Source organism: Columba livia, chromosome 17 (genome assembly GCF_036013475.1).
Source record: "Columba livia isolate bColLiv1 breed racing homer chromosome 17, bColLiv1.pat.W.v2, whole genome shotgun sequence".
Classification (NCBI taxonomy): Eukaryota; Metazoa; Chordata; class Aves; order Columbiformes; family Columbidae; genus Columba; species Columba livia.
The window spans coordinates 1,359,123-1,374,630 of NC_088618.1; the positions used below are offsets into that span (position 1 = coordinate 1,359,123).

Genomic DNA, 15,508 nt, shown 5'->3' on the forward strand with positions numbered 1-15,508 from the left:
TGAGAAGTATAGACCACAAAACAATGAACAAATTAAACTTCAGCTGTTACACTGTTAAAATTTCCCACCAATTCCAACGGAAGGTACGATCACTAAGGATTCACACCTAAGAGAATCGTCCATTTTCACTGAGGATACTCATTTCTAACAGATATTTCAAAGAAGCATGAGTTTCTTTGCATAAAAGGCTTGGTTTGGTTCTTTACAAACTGGCAGCTCTATACTCACAGGTATTTTTACAAGGTTTAAAGGTATTTCTGGGTGTCGCTGACGCGGTGGCATCAGCTGTATCTGTGCACGGGACAGACGCCGTTCCAGCTCCGAGGCTGCAGGTCGAGAGCTGCACCAACTGCTACAAACGTGCACAAACAGCACCTGTCCCAGGCAGGCGCTTTTCACGTCCTTTGCCATCAATAAACAGTGAATTCAAGTGAGTAATTTTAAATCTTTGCGTAAGTAACAAAGTTAACTTGTTAATGTCCGGTCTGTAAGTGCTATTTGTTTAATACTTAGACAGCAACACATGCACGGAGCTCCAAGACAGCCTAAGTGACCCGACTCATGAGTACGGACCCCTACACATTACAATTCACATGTTCTCCCTGAGTAATTAGATTACTTCAGGGTTTTCTGTTGGTTACAGCAATGCTGAACTTCAGTAACATCTACGGTTAGAAGTCACAGGAGTCAAATAAAGGTTGATCTCTTATAAGAATTCTTGCCTATTCTTTTTTAGCTGTGTAATTTTAGTAAGTGAAATTTAATCTGTGATTCCTATTCATATTCGTTCTGATAGCTCAAAACAGCTTGCACAGCAATGCTATCTTTATTTGTGCATTGGCTTGCATACCAACTAGCACAGCGAAAGCTCCTTTCACCTCTGTTCTTTCAAACACCTCTACCACCACACTCAAACCGACCTGCCAAATCACACAACCTAGCAGAACTTAGTTCATCAAACAAAAATCATTCTTCAGGTACTGTCACATTCTCAATTCTTCACAATCCAGATGCCACAACTTCATCTACAATTTTATTGCAAAACATTAATCAATGGATTTCTTACCTCATCATTGATGACCTCAGACTGTTCTTCCTCTTCTTCCTCCTCCAGATCCAGGTCATTTTGCCTCAGGTATGCTTGCAGTGGAACACAATGTTTCTTCTTAAAAGCTAAAAAGTCCATCATATTCCCCTGAAGATGTTGCAGGAAAAACAATTCAATCAAACATTCCTTAAAAGTTTCCTTGAGAATTTCCATCTGCTTGTGGTGATGATCCAAACATTGTTTTCTCATTTGGGCAGTCTCTTGGTTGGCAGGAGGAATCTCCTCCAATTTTTTAGGTTGTTTTTTCACTGCTGTATTAACTGTAGGAGTAAGAGGAAGACTTGACAGCCCCTGTGGTACCGTGGCCCGTGAAGGACTTGTGGGAGGAGGTGGTGATGTCATTCCAAATGCACTAGGTCCTCCAACTCCTGCTATCAATCCACCAGAAGTCCTGTCGTATCCAATGGGTCTACCCAGCTGCTGGCCTTGAAGCACTTGCTGCTGCTGCTGCATCAGTTGCCCTTGGATAATATTGCTGATTTGGGGTGGCAAGCTGGTAGTCGTGATATGGCCCGGGCTAGTCAAAGATTGCATATTTGCTCCGCTAGCTACAGGACTCTGAGGACCAAGATGATGAATGGTGCCACCAGACTGCGAATGAGGTTGTGAAAGCCTGCGTTCCCTTACCGTGCCAGCTGTCCCAGCAGATGGAAGCTGCACTTGCGCTGCAGCTCCTTGAGCAATCTGGGCAATTCCCGGTCCTTCTTGATAAACAAAGTGGCCACCATTTGAAGGACTCAAGCTGATTTGTCTCACAAGCACACTAGCATCTACAAACCCTCTGGTAGGGCTCTGGCTGCACATTCCCAAGCCAGGGCCCGGAGTGCCAGCCCGAACGTTTGGTAACGTTTGCACTGGCACAGGGTTAGGCTGTGTGGGGCTTTGAGACTGGACCTGTTGAGGCAGCGGTGATGTAACTTGAATATACGATGGAGATCCATGTTCAAACCGCCTCTGCTGAGGACTGAACTGGAAACTCGGAGACGTTGGGTTTGGAATTGGCAATGGGGTAAGCGTTATCTGCTGGTTTCCTGAAGCCACCGGTCCAACGTTCTGCAGCGTGATGTTCACATTCTGCCCAGCCACTGGACTCCGACTCATGATAAATTGCTGGATTTGGTAACTGGGGGACTGGGGTGCGGATGGACTTGCAGAAGGTGCGAAAGAAGCTGCAGGTGACTGGGGTAAATTTGCCTGTTGCTCTTCTCCCTCACTGCCCGTGAAGGATCTGGACCTCTGGAGCTGGCGCTGGGCATTCTGAGGACCATTACCATGGTGCATTCTCACTGTTCTAGGGTTTTTACAGTACGCTCTAAAGAAACACACAAAACCAGAAATTCAGGGAAGTTAAAAATATGTCTGTTACTGAAACTATTTAGTTACGATTCCAAAGACTACCTTATAGTAAGAACTACACTACACAGGTTATCCTGACTTTGCAGTTACTTACAATGTTCTACATCAGCAGCCTGAAATCCGCCTCATCACAAAAGCTCACTTGAACCCCTCAGACATCTCCCTAGCTAGCAAAGTGCTGCTGAATAGTTTACAAATGACATGTTCCTCTTCACTAGTTAGAATGATTTCAAATAATTAAAAAAAAAAAAAAAAAAGTTTGTCCCTTTCTGCAGAACTTCAAGAATCAATTCTCCAAGATCAGAAGTATCTACTCTACTTTTTGGTCATTATTCATAATGTTTCAGTGTTTTTAATGCTTAGTATGATGTTTGCAAAAACACAACAGTTGCTTAAAATGTACTTGTAGGTTTTTTCAACAATAACTAAAAAGATGGTAATAATGGACAGACATAGACTATTCAACGTTATGGTTTAGCTACCAAAGAAAAAATGTGTCATGAAAAATCTCACTACCAAGTTATCTAGATGTTCAAAAAAGTATTGTACCTGACACTTAACTCTGCCTTTTGTTCAGATCACCAACCCCTTAAAGAGATGAGAATTAAACCAAATCTGCATTTAATTTAAAATGCTGGTTATTGAGCAAAGCTACTCCAGAAATCCCAAAACGCTCTGGTTTTGTATTTCAATCATCGATAAAAACTAAATTCCACTGACAGGTAGATTCAGTGCCAGGTGTCATACTGTGATACTGTGATACTGTGTCATACAGCAGTAGGAGGAAAAGAAAAATGAAAACTGGTGGGTTGGGGTTTGTTTTTGTTTTTTTCAAAAACTCTCTCATACTTTCAAAGCAACAGTTTCTGTTTTGGTGTTTCAGGACAAACGCGCAAGTACACATCTCTGCTCCCAACTCGAGTTGGTTACAAGTGGCAGCAGCACAACACGGCAGCGCTGCTGCAAAGGACGGAGCTGCAGCGGCTGCCGCTCGGGCGGGATCCCGCTCCCCTGGGCAGGGAACCCGCTCCCCTGGGCAAGGAACCCCCTACCCTGGGCAAGGAACCCCCTTACCCTGGGCAAGGAACCCCCTTACCCTGGGCAGGGAACCCCCTACCCTGGGCAGGGAACCCGCTCCCCTGGGCAGGGAACCCCCTTACCCTGGGCAGGGAACCCGCTCCCCTGGGCAGGGCCACCTGCAGCAGCTGCTCCAGCCCTGTGGACCGCGATCCCAAGCGGGACCAGCGCTGTCACCCCTGTGGCTCCGAGCAGCTCCGGAGCTCAAACCTGGGGGAGAACCCTCAGCAGAGCGGGAAGGGAAAAGAACACTCCGCTCCTCACAGGCACCTTTTCCAAAAGATCTAATAATATTTAATAATACTTCGTGGCATTGTGACTCTTTCGTAGCGCTAAAATCAAATAATTAAGATTCAAGTGATATCACTTATCGCCAGTAAAAATGTCTTATTGTTTTAATTACCTATACCACACTAACATTTACTGCCCAAGCGAAAACACCTAATTAATGACACGCTGATAAGGAGCGTCACGAAGGCGCTGCCGCTGCCCGCCCGAGAGCAGCGATCGCCTTTTGTGTGCGAACCCAACCGAGCCGAGGGCCCGCACGGCGGCCCGGCCCGGCACAGCGCACCCCGCGGGCTGCCCGGGGCTCCCTCCGCCGCGGCCCGCAGGGGCAGTGCCCCGGAAGCGCCGCCGCTCCCCCGCGGCGGGACGCGGCCGGCCCTGCCCGCCCCCCGCCCAGCGCGGGGAAGGCCCGTTCCTCTGCGGCCGCCCCCGCCGCCAGGACCGTTGCCACCAGGCCTCGGGCCCGCGGCCTGCGGGGCTGGAGAGACGGGAAGGCGAGTCGGAGCGGGGCCCCGCGACCCCCAAGCCCGGCGGGCCCCACTTACCGCGGGCGCCGGAGTTTCCATTCGCTCCTCACAGGAAGCGGGGGCGGGGGGCGGCCGGAGCGGCGGCGCTACCAGCGCCGGCAGGAGACAAACCGCGCCTCCCGCACCGCGCATGCGCCGCCCCCGCTGGCCGCTCCGCGCGCTGCGCCTGCGCCCTGCGCCTGCGCGGTGCGTCCCGCTGAGCGCGGGCTGGGGAGGCGGGAACGGGGCGCGTCGTGTCGCTCGGTCGTGTCTTGCGACAGGGACCTCGGGCACAGGACGGACAGCAGCCAGACGCGGGGACGGGACGGGAAGTTAACTTTTATTGTAGCGTATAGTACACGGAGGGACAGTAACAGCCGTTCAAAGAGTGGTTTCTGTCAGTACCGGCGGCAGTGCTGGCAATCCTCTTCAAGATTTAGTGTAAAAACGTGCAGAGAAAACTTTCCCCCTCCCAGGATGCACTAGACGATGCTTACCTGGAGCACGGGCAATTAATAATAATTTTAAAAGTAACCTGGTGCGACTTTTGATTACAAAAAATACCACCCAAATCCTGGGGAATAGTTCAGCAGTAAGGAAAATACAGCTTCTACTTGCTGAATTATTTGGTTCCCACACAGCAGAGGTTTCACTGCTGTGAACATCGGCTACTGGAGGTTTCACACACACCAAATCCAGGCTGGGTTTAGTTTATTTTTCCTACAGTTTGCCGTCAGGATAACGTGGATATCACCTCTGCCAAAGAAGGTGCCGTGCTCTGACCACCAGGATGGGGTTCCTGGAACATCCTGTGCCTAGCATCAAATTTTAGATGAATATCGGTTGCTAGCTGAAAGGATAGAGGTAAAACTAAGAAGAAGTGACAGAGTGTAGAAATATGTTCTACATAATTAAAATTAATCCCACAGAAACCTGTCTGAGGAACTGCTTTTTCTAGCCGTGGCAGCCCAGTGCTCCTCTGCACGTTATTGCCGTTCTGCCACTCATCTAAAACCAGGTACTCCCACTGCACTTCCAGGAATGCTTCGTAGTCGTAAAGAATGGCTTGCAGGAGACAACACAGACGTTAAAGTTGTTGGGGTCTGTCCATTCCTGCAACATAAAAATCCCAAAAGGTTTTCTTATGGATTTCAGAGCAAAGATTATTGTTTTCTGGGATTAAAATAGATAAACTTGCACTTTACCCCAGTGCAGTTCTTCAAAGCTTTCAAAATCCCCAAGGGGAAGATGATGCTTTATTTAACTCTATGGTTGTGATGTCCAAAACATTATATAAAATATCTTTAACAGAAACTGGTTATTTTAAAGAAAGGAAACCTTTACCCAGCAAACACAGCAGACCAACTCAGGGTAGCCAGGCGTTGCTGGTCCTCAAAGCAGATTTTATTAGTAAGTATCTGACCCAGCATGCATGAAATGAGGAGGCACCTTCGTTCTTCCAGGACGGCACATCACGGAAGAGCAGAGACCCGGCTGGATATCGCCATACTGAAGTTCAGAACCACGGTGGCGTAAGGGCGACTCCAGCTGGTATTTCCTGTGTAATACTTACGGTACCCAGCACATCTGCAGATAAACAGTGCTCCATAATACCGGTCTTCTATTGAAAAGTTCTTGTGGATTCCCAGTATACAGGAGGATTTTCAAGGCAGGAAAACAGCATTTCAGTTCAATCTCCCACTTCAGCACGTTAAAGTTTTGTGAAACAACAAGAATAGGACCCCAGTTACCTATAGAGAGAAAAGGTACAAAATGACTGGAAATCATTGCATACCAGTTCAGGACTTACAGGAAAACGTGATTGTGTATATACAAACATACACATGCACTAACACTCAATGAAAGGATCGTATTCTATAAAATTAATTACAGGTACATTCCTTTAAAGCGTTAATTAGTAAAATGATTATTTTTTCTTACTGAACACACCCTCATTAATGAACTGTTAAAAACAGAGATTTACAAAATAAAGATCTACAATATTTCCTACTGTCATTACACGCCAGGTGTGCAAAAAAAGCAACAACTTGCACTGTTTTTCCGAGTCCGGCTCCATCAGCCAGAACGCCATTGGGATTCACCCTGTGGAGCTTTGCCAGCCGCTCCAGCCCAGCCCTCCGGTGCTCCCTCGGGGAGCCGCGGAGTAAAGCCGGAGTAGCTGGGGTTGCTGCTGTGGTTTGAGCGCTGCTGCCGGGTAATGACCTCCGCGCAGCAGCAGCAGCAGCAGCCAAACCCGACGCGTGTTTCCCTGCGGCAGAAGTGAGATCTGGGAGCAACACATCCTTCCGACGGCTCTCGTTCTTACTCAAAGGGTCAGTTATTGCTGCACGAAATAGTAAAACGCTTTCCCGCCTGAACTGACCCACCGGCCGCAGAGCATCGCCCGCGCCCTCCATCTTCTGTGACAGAGAGAAAAGATCGGTTCTAACGCCCCAGCGCGGCACCCGGTGCGGAACCTCCCGCGGAGCGAGTGGGCCTCGAACCCACGAACGCCTGGGACACCCCAGTGCCCCATTCTCGGCCCCAGCCCCGTCCCTGAGCGCTACCATTCCCCTCTCAACCTGGGGGGCACCTCCCACCCGGCGGTGCCACCCGCAAGGCGGGGGTGCGGTGCCGGGCACAGCGCATGCGCAGAGCCCGAACGGCGCCGGGCGGGCCGGCAGCTCCGCAATTAGCGGCGGGTAATCGCAATTGCCATTAACACGCGGCGTTTCCCTCGGGCGGCTCCCGCAGCAGCCCCGGGACACATTCCCATTACACAGCTTAGTGCCGCACCTTTCCAAAGAGCACGTCTTAGAATTTAAACCACGTCTGTACTTCTCGGGGTTTTTTATTCAGCTCCCGTTTCATTGCCAATCATATACCAAAATTACCACATTATATACCAAAATACCAAATTAATAATCCCCATGAAATAAAACACCACGCGTAGCAAGAGGTAAGAAATACCCTTTTTTAATTATTGTTTTCTTCAAAGGCTATAAATAGAAATTCTCATTGATTTCAACTGAGATACACATCAGTTTTGCAGCCTTTATTATAAGCAAATAAAGGTAGAAAGACTAGAAAGATGGAGCTTTGGATAGAAGACTAACGCAGACAAGGTCAACAGTGTGAACCAACGAGGGATATAAATGAAGATGTGGGTAGAATCCCTCCCCAGGGCACTTTTACACATTTGCTCTGATAAAACAGAGCAAGGCCTTCATAATAAAAAGCTCTAATTAAAACCCTGATAAAATAAACAAGCAAATCTCTTTTTATGGGACAGCTGCACTCTGGCAAAAAACCCAGCAACACGGGGAGGACGACACCTCCCAGGTAACGGTCCAGGCTTAAATATCTGGTTCAGTCCATGGCCCGAAGTCCAGCCCTCTCACTGAGCGCAGGAATCGTTTCTTTCACGCTTGCGAAGCTTTAGAAGAAAACACAGAAAATCTGTTCCAATACCAAAAGAACTGACAGCAGTCAGCACCATGAGCTCCCAGCCCAGGGATGTTCTCCCACGGGAAAGTCACGGGTGACGTGGAAAATCAAACCTCAGTGGTGTTTAGAGATCAGGGTAAGTAAAGGTGGAGGAAATTTAAAAAACAAAACAAAAAAACAAACCCAAAAGTTAATGGAGTCATAATTTCATAATCAAAGAGTATATTAAAATTATTTGCCCCATCTTTAGGTATAGATTATACATATTTAAAATACTATTTTCCAGGTAAACATAAAATAAAAACACTATTCAAATAGCAATTAAGACATCCTGCATTCCAAGATCCTAAGATTCTTTTAGAAAGCTTCTTTCTTGTTACTTTCAAGTGCACCAGTCAGGTGAATCAGTGGTATAAAAAGCCTCTTTTCCTTTTTCCTACAGCGCTGTTTCCCACCCAGGTTCTCCTGGGCAGCCAGTTCTGGTTCCGCAAGGACAGGACCCGCGGGGCTGGATCCGGGGTTCGCAAAGGCCGCTTTTTGTAGGTGACGGGAACTGGGAGCAGCAAGGGCCCCGTGCCCAGCCCCCGACGGCTCAGTCGGAATCGCCACCACAGCCGTCGCTGCCTTCCAGATCGCTGCTGCTCTGTGGAGTAAAATCAAAACCGCTTTGTCAGTGTCTCATTTACATCCAGAGACCGACCTGCATCAAAAACAGGGACTTCAAACTCCTCCAAAAGTTAAGGAAATGGGGTTAGATCCCAGCTTCATGTCTTAGATCCATCTATCATAACAAACTTCTATGATGGTAAATGACGCTTCTTGTAGCAAAGAAAGGGTGCATTGGATTACACTCAGCAGCCGAAGAAATTTCTTCTCGTTTATATTTACAACAGCATGATTACAACCTACAGCACGCTGGAAACCTAAAAAGTGGGATAAGAGCATGAAATGCTGATGTTTAAAATAAATGCAGGTGTGACAAGTTAACAAGTCCTTTTTTATGCAAGTCCCTCAAAAGCAAAGTTTATTACATTGTCTAAAGCCCTCTCTGAGGACTTTTTTTGTCTGCACGGAGGATTTATGTCCAAACTGTGTTAGACATATGAAGGGCTCACTAGTGCCTGTTTAAAATTGAAGCCAGTTTTGTACAGAGTAGTATGAGGGAAATACCACAAATGTCAGTAACTTATGAGGAAGCTGAAGTCAACAGGCTGCGACTAATTTGGGGGGTTTATGCCATTTTTGAAGCACGTATTTTGACTGCTCTGACGGGCATCAAAGGATTCGATGAAGAAAGGTTAACACAATATACCTGTAGTTACTCCTTTTTTTGCCTCACCATACAAACTCCCAAATCCCATGAATTTAACACTGACAATTTAACGTCCCGCTACAAAACACATTGTGAGAGGCAGCTGCCCTCCTACCAGCCAGCGCAGCCCGTGAAGCGCAAACAGCCTGCAAACTCCCAGCGGAGCCCTCGCGTCACCCCCGTTTACCCTGCTCCAGACAGCCCGTCCTAACTGCGACAGCACAACCGTATCGGGCCGAGTTTATGTGAAGCCAGCAGAGCCTCCCGCAGCGGTGAGCAGCGGTTCTGCCAGACCCGGAGCCGGTAAGGACCACGGGGTCTCTTTGGGTCCATTTAACCAAACTAATGTGGCATTTGTCATCATCTCCCATCACAAGTGTCCTCATACAGCACCAGACTTCAGAGAAACAATGACGCCAAGTACAAAAACAAGCCTGAGAAATTGCTGGTATCTTGTACTATTTAACGAGGCTGTAAATTGTATATGTTGAAACTCTCATTCGATACAATAATGGTTTCAAAAGTTACCTTTGAATTTTCGTGGTTAGCGTGCACCCCAACAACAGAAGAGTTGAAGTCATGGATGGGGAGGGTGTTGAGCCAGTTCACCATGGATTTCTCCTCCCGTTCTGTGTTGATAATGGTAGGATAGATGTACTGCTCTTTGAAAACAGCAATCTTCTCCTCCTCCTCCGTCCACTCCAGCGGCTCGTGCAGCCCGTCGTTTCCAAAACGCCGGTTGTATTTCTCGAAGTGCACTCTTTCCAAGACCAGCCCAAGTCCCGGAGCTTTGGGGACATCTACTTTCTCCTCTCCCCAGCTGCGCTCCATGATAGACTCGCCAGCATAACCTTTGACAATAGCTATCACCAGCCCGATCATCTTCCTTATCTGGTGCATCATGAAACTCTGGCCCTTCACTTTGATCACGGCAAACTCCATGTTTTCCCTCACGAAGGGCTCTCCACAGTACATCTCCATGATGTACCGCTTGGCACTGGGGTCCCTGGGTCCCTTCTGAGACGTGAAGTTGTGGAAGTTGTGAGTTCCTTTGTAGCACGCAAGCAGTCTATTGACTTTGTCGAGGGTCTCTCTGTCCAGCCGATAAACCTCTTCTTGCACATCATGGTCCTTATGGGCAAAGGCAAACGTTGGCAGCATGTAGGAGTAGGTTCTGGCGTCACATTTGTTCTTGGAGTTGAATCCCCCAGTGACTCTCTTCAGACCTTGTTTGGAAAGGGACATTAGGTTTTTGAATCAGCAGGTTACAGCCTGGTTGTGATCTCACTCATACCAACAAGAATACTTTCAAAATAAAACGCATTCAAAAGATAGAAAGATTTATTTTATCGGACCCTAATTTCAAACTATTGGAAACATATGGATTCATGTTAAAACTAAACCACGTACGAGTAAACTTATAATGGTAAGGGAGAGACCTTCTACTTGAGAAAGCTTCTCTGAAAACATTTTCCCTGCCCATTTTAGCATCCTTACCCAGAATTCTGATGTGAGAAGGAAGATGGTTATTGATCTTTTCTAAGATGTCATCTATTAGCCTGACCTTTAGCGACACAATCTGTCCAGCTGCAGACACACCCTATAAAAACCACAAACACACACACACAGAATTATGTACTTTGGAAGCTTTGGGACAGCACTTGCAGAATTGAAACAGCTGAAAAACGAAGTTCAGTCCTTTTTGTCACTGGTCATTCAAGCTGAAGCGAGGGGAAGGCGAGGACACGGGCAGAAACTCAAGAGGACTCCTGGCAGCCCTGCTGGTGCTGCCCCACAGCACCTGAGCAATCCCAGGCAGCAGAACACTGCATCTCCTCCTCTGACATCTCACTGTATTTGCTATTAAGGAAAGTACCAACCGAAAAGAAATTACTTATATATATAATCAGCCATTGGCTCCAGTTCAGACTCAGAACCCCACTGTGGGAGGCTTGAGAGCACCAGAAGCAGTTAAACTCTCAAGCTCCACATCAGCCAGGCAGCAACAAGGAGGAGCAGGCGCGGGCTGGGAGGCTGGAGTAGATGAACGTGACAGAAAAACAAACGGAAGGTTTAGGTACAAAGCACCAGCTTTACAAACACCACCTAACCATCATCCTGTGCTTTCTCAATATTTGCTTGTGCTTAAGTTTAGTGCAGATGAAGGGAGAAGTTCCAAACAACGCTCACTGCCACTGGTATTTGCTGCTGGATCTCCCTCTAGACAACGCTTTACCAGTCGATCCCAGTAGCACTGGCAGGGGTACAGCGGAGTTTTGAGAGCACAGGCCCTGATCAATGTACCTTATCTGTTCGAGCACAGCGCTGGAAAGACATTTTCTTCATATCTTCCCCGTGGTTTTCTGGGATGCAGCCTGACTGAACAAGGGCAGACACTAGGTCGTCTTCAATTGTCTTGAACTGTGAAGATCCCATGTTTCTCTAAAAGAGGATATATAGTAAAGGTAAGAAGGGGATCATGAGGCAGTGGTTGTGCTTCTGGCAGCGCTGCAGTGCCCGTCTCCTCAAGAGCCTTGTCTGCAGCACGGCCTCTGGAAGATCTGCCGGCGCACTGTACTACAGCAGACTCGCTAGAATCACCTGATATGAGATGTACCACCGAGGCGTTTTATCCCAGTTACTACCAAGCCATTTGAACCCAGCCACGCACTGTTCCTCCCCAGCTTTCCAAGCTGCAGCTGCTTCCCTGCTCAGTCACTGCAACTACACTTATAAGCTTAACACTTCAAAAAAAAGCAGGACACATCGTTTTGCCCAAGCACATACCTGCATCCCGTGGTAGCCCTTCCCCGAATACGCCATCAGCAACACGATCTTCCTTTTGGGTGACTTTTTATTCTGATCCTCTGCATCTTCCTCACCCGTGTCTCCCTTCAGCCTCTTGTTGTGATGCCCGTTTTCCTCCGGCCTCTCCACCGCCCCGCCGCTGCCGCTCAGTCTCTTTGCCCGGCTGCCAACCGCCGCCCTCAGGTCCTGGGCCATGGTGCGACCCTGCAGGACAGCAGAGCGGGCGGGGCTGAGCGCGGGGCCGCGGGCAGCGCCGGCTGCTCCCGGAGCGGGGCGGGGGCGCCGGGCGGTGCGGGGCAGGAGCCCCTGGGTCACCCCCGGAGCCGCCGCCGCGTACCGAGGAGACGCTGAGAGGAGCCGCGGGGAGCAGAGGCCGAGCAGGGGCAGCTCCCCCGCGGCCCGCCCGGCGCCAGGTCCCGCCGCACGCCGGGCTCGCCGGGCAGCGGCTCAGAGCGCGCAGCCCCCACCGCAGCATCGACCCGAGCGCGGCCGCCGCCCCCTCAGTCCGGTCCCAGTCCCGCCGCCTCCTCAGTCCGGTCCCGGTCCCGCCGCCCCCTCAGTCCAGTCCCGGTCCCGCCGCCCCCTCAGTCCGGTCCCGGTCCCGGTCCCGGTCCCGCCGCCGCCGCCTCCGCCCGGCCCGGTCCGGTCCAGTCCCGCCTCAGCTCCCGCCACCCCGGCCCGGCCCCGCCGCCACTCACGCGGGCGCTGCCGAATGACGTCACCCCGCGGCGCCGGAGAGTCGCGTGCGCCGTACGGCAGCCGCTGGGGGACCCGCGCGGGACAGCGCGTTCGTCGCACGGCGGGTGCGCGGGCGGCGCCGCGGGCGGCCCGGGAGCGCGGGAGGGGCTTCATTTGCCTGAGCTCGTTCTTAGAAACACGTTATTTAACGTGTTTTCTGAAGGCATCGAAAGCCCCGCCGGGTTTCAGCTCCCAGGAGGGGGAGTGGCTCCGCCTCGATTGTCCCTAAAAGTGCTGTTTTTAGAACAGACACGTCGCGGGGAGGTTGGTGTCCCGGCGGTACGTGCCGTCCCTCACGCAGGGAGCGGCGCCCGCCATCACCGCCGCGTTCACGGGAACACACCGAGACAAATCCCCGGCGCGCCACCGCGAAAACACACCCCGAGCGGGACAACCGGCTGCGCCACAGAGCCGGGGAAGCGCGGGAAGCCAGGGCGCCGTGCTCCGCCCGAACGGCCGCGCTTCACCGCGCACCCACCCGTTCTGCGTCCTCGGTGTCACTGAAGCCGCCCCTGGTCCCTCAGAGCTGAATGCGCGCGTTTTGGCTGACGTACCCACCAACAACTGCGTTTTGGCTGACATACTCACCAACAACTGCGTTTTGGCTGACGTACCCACCAACAACTGTGTGTTTGCTGATGTATTTACCGACAACTAAACATAACAGGCGGGAATGAAGCCAAATGCCCTGGGAGAATTGCTCAGGTTTGTTTTTTTCCCCAAATCAACAGTAACATCACATCACAGTCAACATCTAGAAGGTTGTGCAGTTCTCACTGGGGCTTTTAAACCGCCCGGACCCCACGGTTTAGCACTTTATACGAGGCAGTTTATCTCTGTTAAGTCCTCTTGTTAGCAATCAGGACACATAACCATGGCCGTAGTTCACAGAATGGACTGGGTTGGAAAAGCCCTCAGAGATCATCGGGTCCAACCCTTGGTCCAACTCCAGTCCATTGACTAGATCATGGCACTAAGTGCCATGTCCAATCTCAGTTTACAAACCTCCAGGGCCGGTGAGTCCAGCACCTCCCTGGGCAGCCATTCCAATCCTGACCACTCTCTCTGCAAAGTATTTCTTTCTAATATCCAACCTAAATTTCCCCTGGCAGAGTTGAAGCCCATGGCCCCTTGTCCTATTGCTGACTGCCTGGGAGAAGAGCCCAATCCCCACCTGGCTAGAACTGCCCTTCAGGTATATGTTCTTTACCACAGTCCCACGCTGCAGGGGACAACACAAGGTTTTTCACAAAAGGTGGGCTTGGCATGTTGAAAACAAAATCCAAACCCAAAATAAACCCCAAACGTAAAAAACAACCAAACAAAACCCCCACCGAACCCCAAGGATCCCGGTGTGCTGAGCTGCCGGGCTTTAAGCAACACCAGCACTTGGATTATTTTGCTCTGAGCAGCTTCCCAAGGGCTCCGGGGGTCTCGCCCCGGTTGAACCACCGCGGTGTTGTCCCCTCGTTGAGGTGCAGCTTCTCGGCTTTGTCGCCACCGCTGACGCCGCTGAGCGTGGGACAACCCGGGGAAGGGACTCGAGTGTCCCCGAGTGGCGTCACCAGCCGTTTGGAGCCCGGCGTCCCTGGGCAGGGCCGTTCTCACGCAGAGAACACAGGCTGGGAGAGGCAGAGGCAGGAAACACAGTTATAAATAGGGCTGAGCAAGGAAAAACAATTCCAGCTCGTGGTAAATTACGGTTTTGAAACAGGGTATTTTCTTACAAAACGCCAATACGCTCCAGTGCGCGTGTGGGGTGGTGCTGGATCACCCGGGCTGGCGGGCAGGGCTGTCCCAGGGATGCTCAGCCAACAACAACGTGCACGGTCCAGCGAGCGGCGCTGCGGGAAGTGTTTGCTGGAGTTACGGTGTTTGGCTCCTGAACAATTACACCGCTGCTGCTCAAGTTCCTGCGAGAGTGGAAGTGCCGGACCGATTAATTCAGGACCTTTCTCAGGCCCCAGACGCAGAGCTCAGCTTCTCATCCTGGAATATCCTGATTCAGGCAGCTCCCTGTCCCGCACCACAGGCAGGACCAGCTCAGCATCCCTGCTGGACCAGCTCAGCATCCTCACTGGACCAGTGCTTGGCATGCCCACTGCACCAGCTCAGCATCCCCGCTGGACCAGCTCTCGGCATCCTCGCTGGACCAGCTCAGCATCCCTGCTAGACCAGCTCAGCATCCCCGCTGGACCAGCTCAGCATCCCCGCTGGACCAGCTCTCGGCATCCCCGCTGGACCATCTGCCCCACTCAGACCTTCTGCATCACTCCGTGGGCAAGAGAAAGGGCTGGTGGAACCAAACATGTTAAATACCGTACTCGGATACCGCACCAACTGGAATTATAAAGTACAGAAAACAGGCCGCTAACAATTTCAAATAAACTTTATTTTCTTAAATCGGTGATGTACAATTTAAAGCCAAAAAAAGTCACACAAAACACAAATAAAAAATGTTGACAAAGTATCAAGCATTACCTCATAAAGAACATCATCATACACTCTCACAAACCTGAAGGTACGTGTTTATTAGACTGAGGTTTCTTGAAATCTATTACAGACGCTAGACACAAACGCTGCAACGGGAACGGGGCCATGACGCCAGCAGGCGGACTGCACCGCACTGCACTGCACGGGCAACCTCAGCACTGCTTGCGGTTGGTTTTTGGGGTCTTTTTTTTCCTTTTTTTGTTTTTTTTTTGCATACCTTATTGTCTACAAAGCAATAAATATTTTTCACAAAAAAAAGTTGGATTCACGCTACATGCAATTAGATAAAAAAAGAAAGTCACCAAAGTGATGGCAAAATGAGTCACCTGGCTGATTGCTTCCCCCCCTTTTTTTTGTATGTATGGGGTTTTTTAC

General features: G+C 50.3%; 2 protein-coding genes and 1 long non-coding RNA gene across 21 annotated transcripts in view; all 3 read right to left on the minus strand.

Annotated features, from left to right (window-relative positions):
• EP400 (E1A binding protein p400) overlaps positions 1–4,511 on the minus strand; it is a 44,988-nt gene extending 40,477 nt beyond the window's left edge. For all 17 annotated transcript variants that reach the window (XR_010466763.1, XM_065033337.1, XM_065033334.1 and 14 more), the window contains exons 1-2: positions 4,375–4,511; positions 1,067–2,420 (exon numbers count right to left, since the gene is read on the minus strand). Coding sequence is in view for 16 of the 17 variants with exons in the window: in XM_065033337.1 (XP_064889409.1) it covers positions 1,067–2,389 (1,323 nt within the window). In the remaining variant the exon portion in view is untranslated. The remainder of the gene's footprint in view (positions 1–1,066; positions 2,421–4,374) is intronic.
• Positions 4,512–4,658: 147 nt separating this feature from the next.
• Positions 4,659–6,887, minus strand: LOC110357121 (uncharacterized). The gene is made up of 3 exons (XR_002410585.2): positions 6,723–6,887; positions 5,680–6,086; positions 4,659–5,448 (listed from the first exon to the last, which is right to left on the minus strand). It is a non-coding gene; the product is annotated as an uncharacterized LOC110357121 (long non-coding RNA).
• A 408-nt stretch (positions 6,888–7,295) lies between these two features.
• On the minus strand, positions 7,296–13,171 carry PUS1 (pseudouridine synthase 1). Of its 3 annotated transcripts, none has more exons than XM_065033351.1 (6): positions 13,119–13,171; positions 11,882–12,106; positions 11,399–11,536; positions 10,592–10,694; positions 9,623–10,320; positions 7,296–8,425 (listed from the first exon to the last, which is right to left on the minus strand). In XM_065033351.1, exons 2-6 carry the CDS (start codon positions 12,095–12,097, stop codon positions 8,375–8,377), a joined length of 1,206 nt encoding a protein of 401 aa, XP_064889423.1. In that variant the 5' UTR covers positions 12,098–12,106; positions 13,119–13,171; the 3' UTR covers positions 7,296–8,374. The 3 variants fall into 3 exon arrangements, with proteins under 3 accessions (XP_064889423.1, XP_064889424.1, XP_064889422.1); XM_065033352.1 differs by lacking the exon at positions 13,119–13,171 and adding an exon at positions 12,601–12,704; XM_065033350.1 differs by lacking the exon at positions 13,119–13,171 and adding an exon at positions 12,240–12,488.
• Positions 13,172–15,508: the final 2,337 nt, after the last annotated feature.

Excerpts from the sequence above, each read along its gene's own strand:
- PUS1 (XM_065033350.1), bottom strand. The coding sequence starts at position 12,377 with ATGCTGCGGTGGGGGCTGCGCGCTCTGAGCCGCTGCCCGGCGAGCCCG. Across the intron at positions 11,537-11,881 it reads AGGGCTACCACGGGATGCAG|AGAAACATGGGATCTTCACA; the intron begins GTATGTGCTTGG and ends ATCCTCTTTTAG. Across the intron at positions 10,695-11,398 it reads GCTGTGCTCGAACAGATAAG|GGTGTGTCTGCAGCTGGACA; the intron begins GTACATTGATCA and ends TGGTTTTTATAG.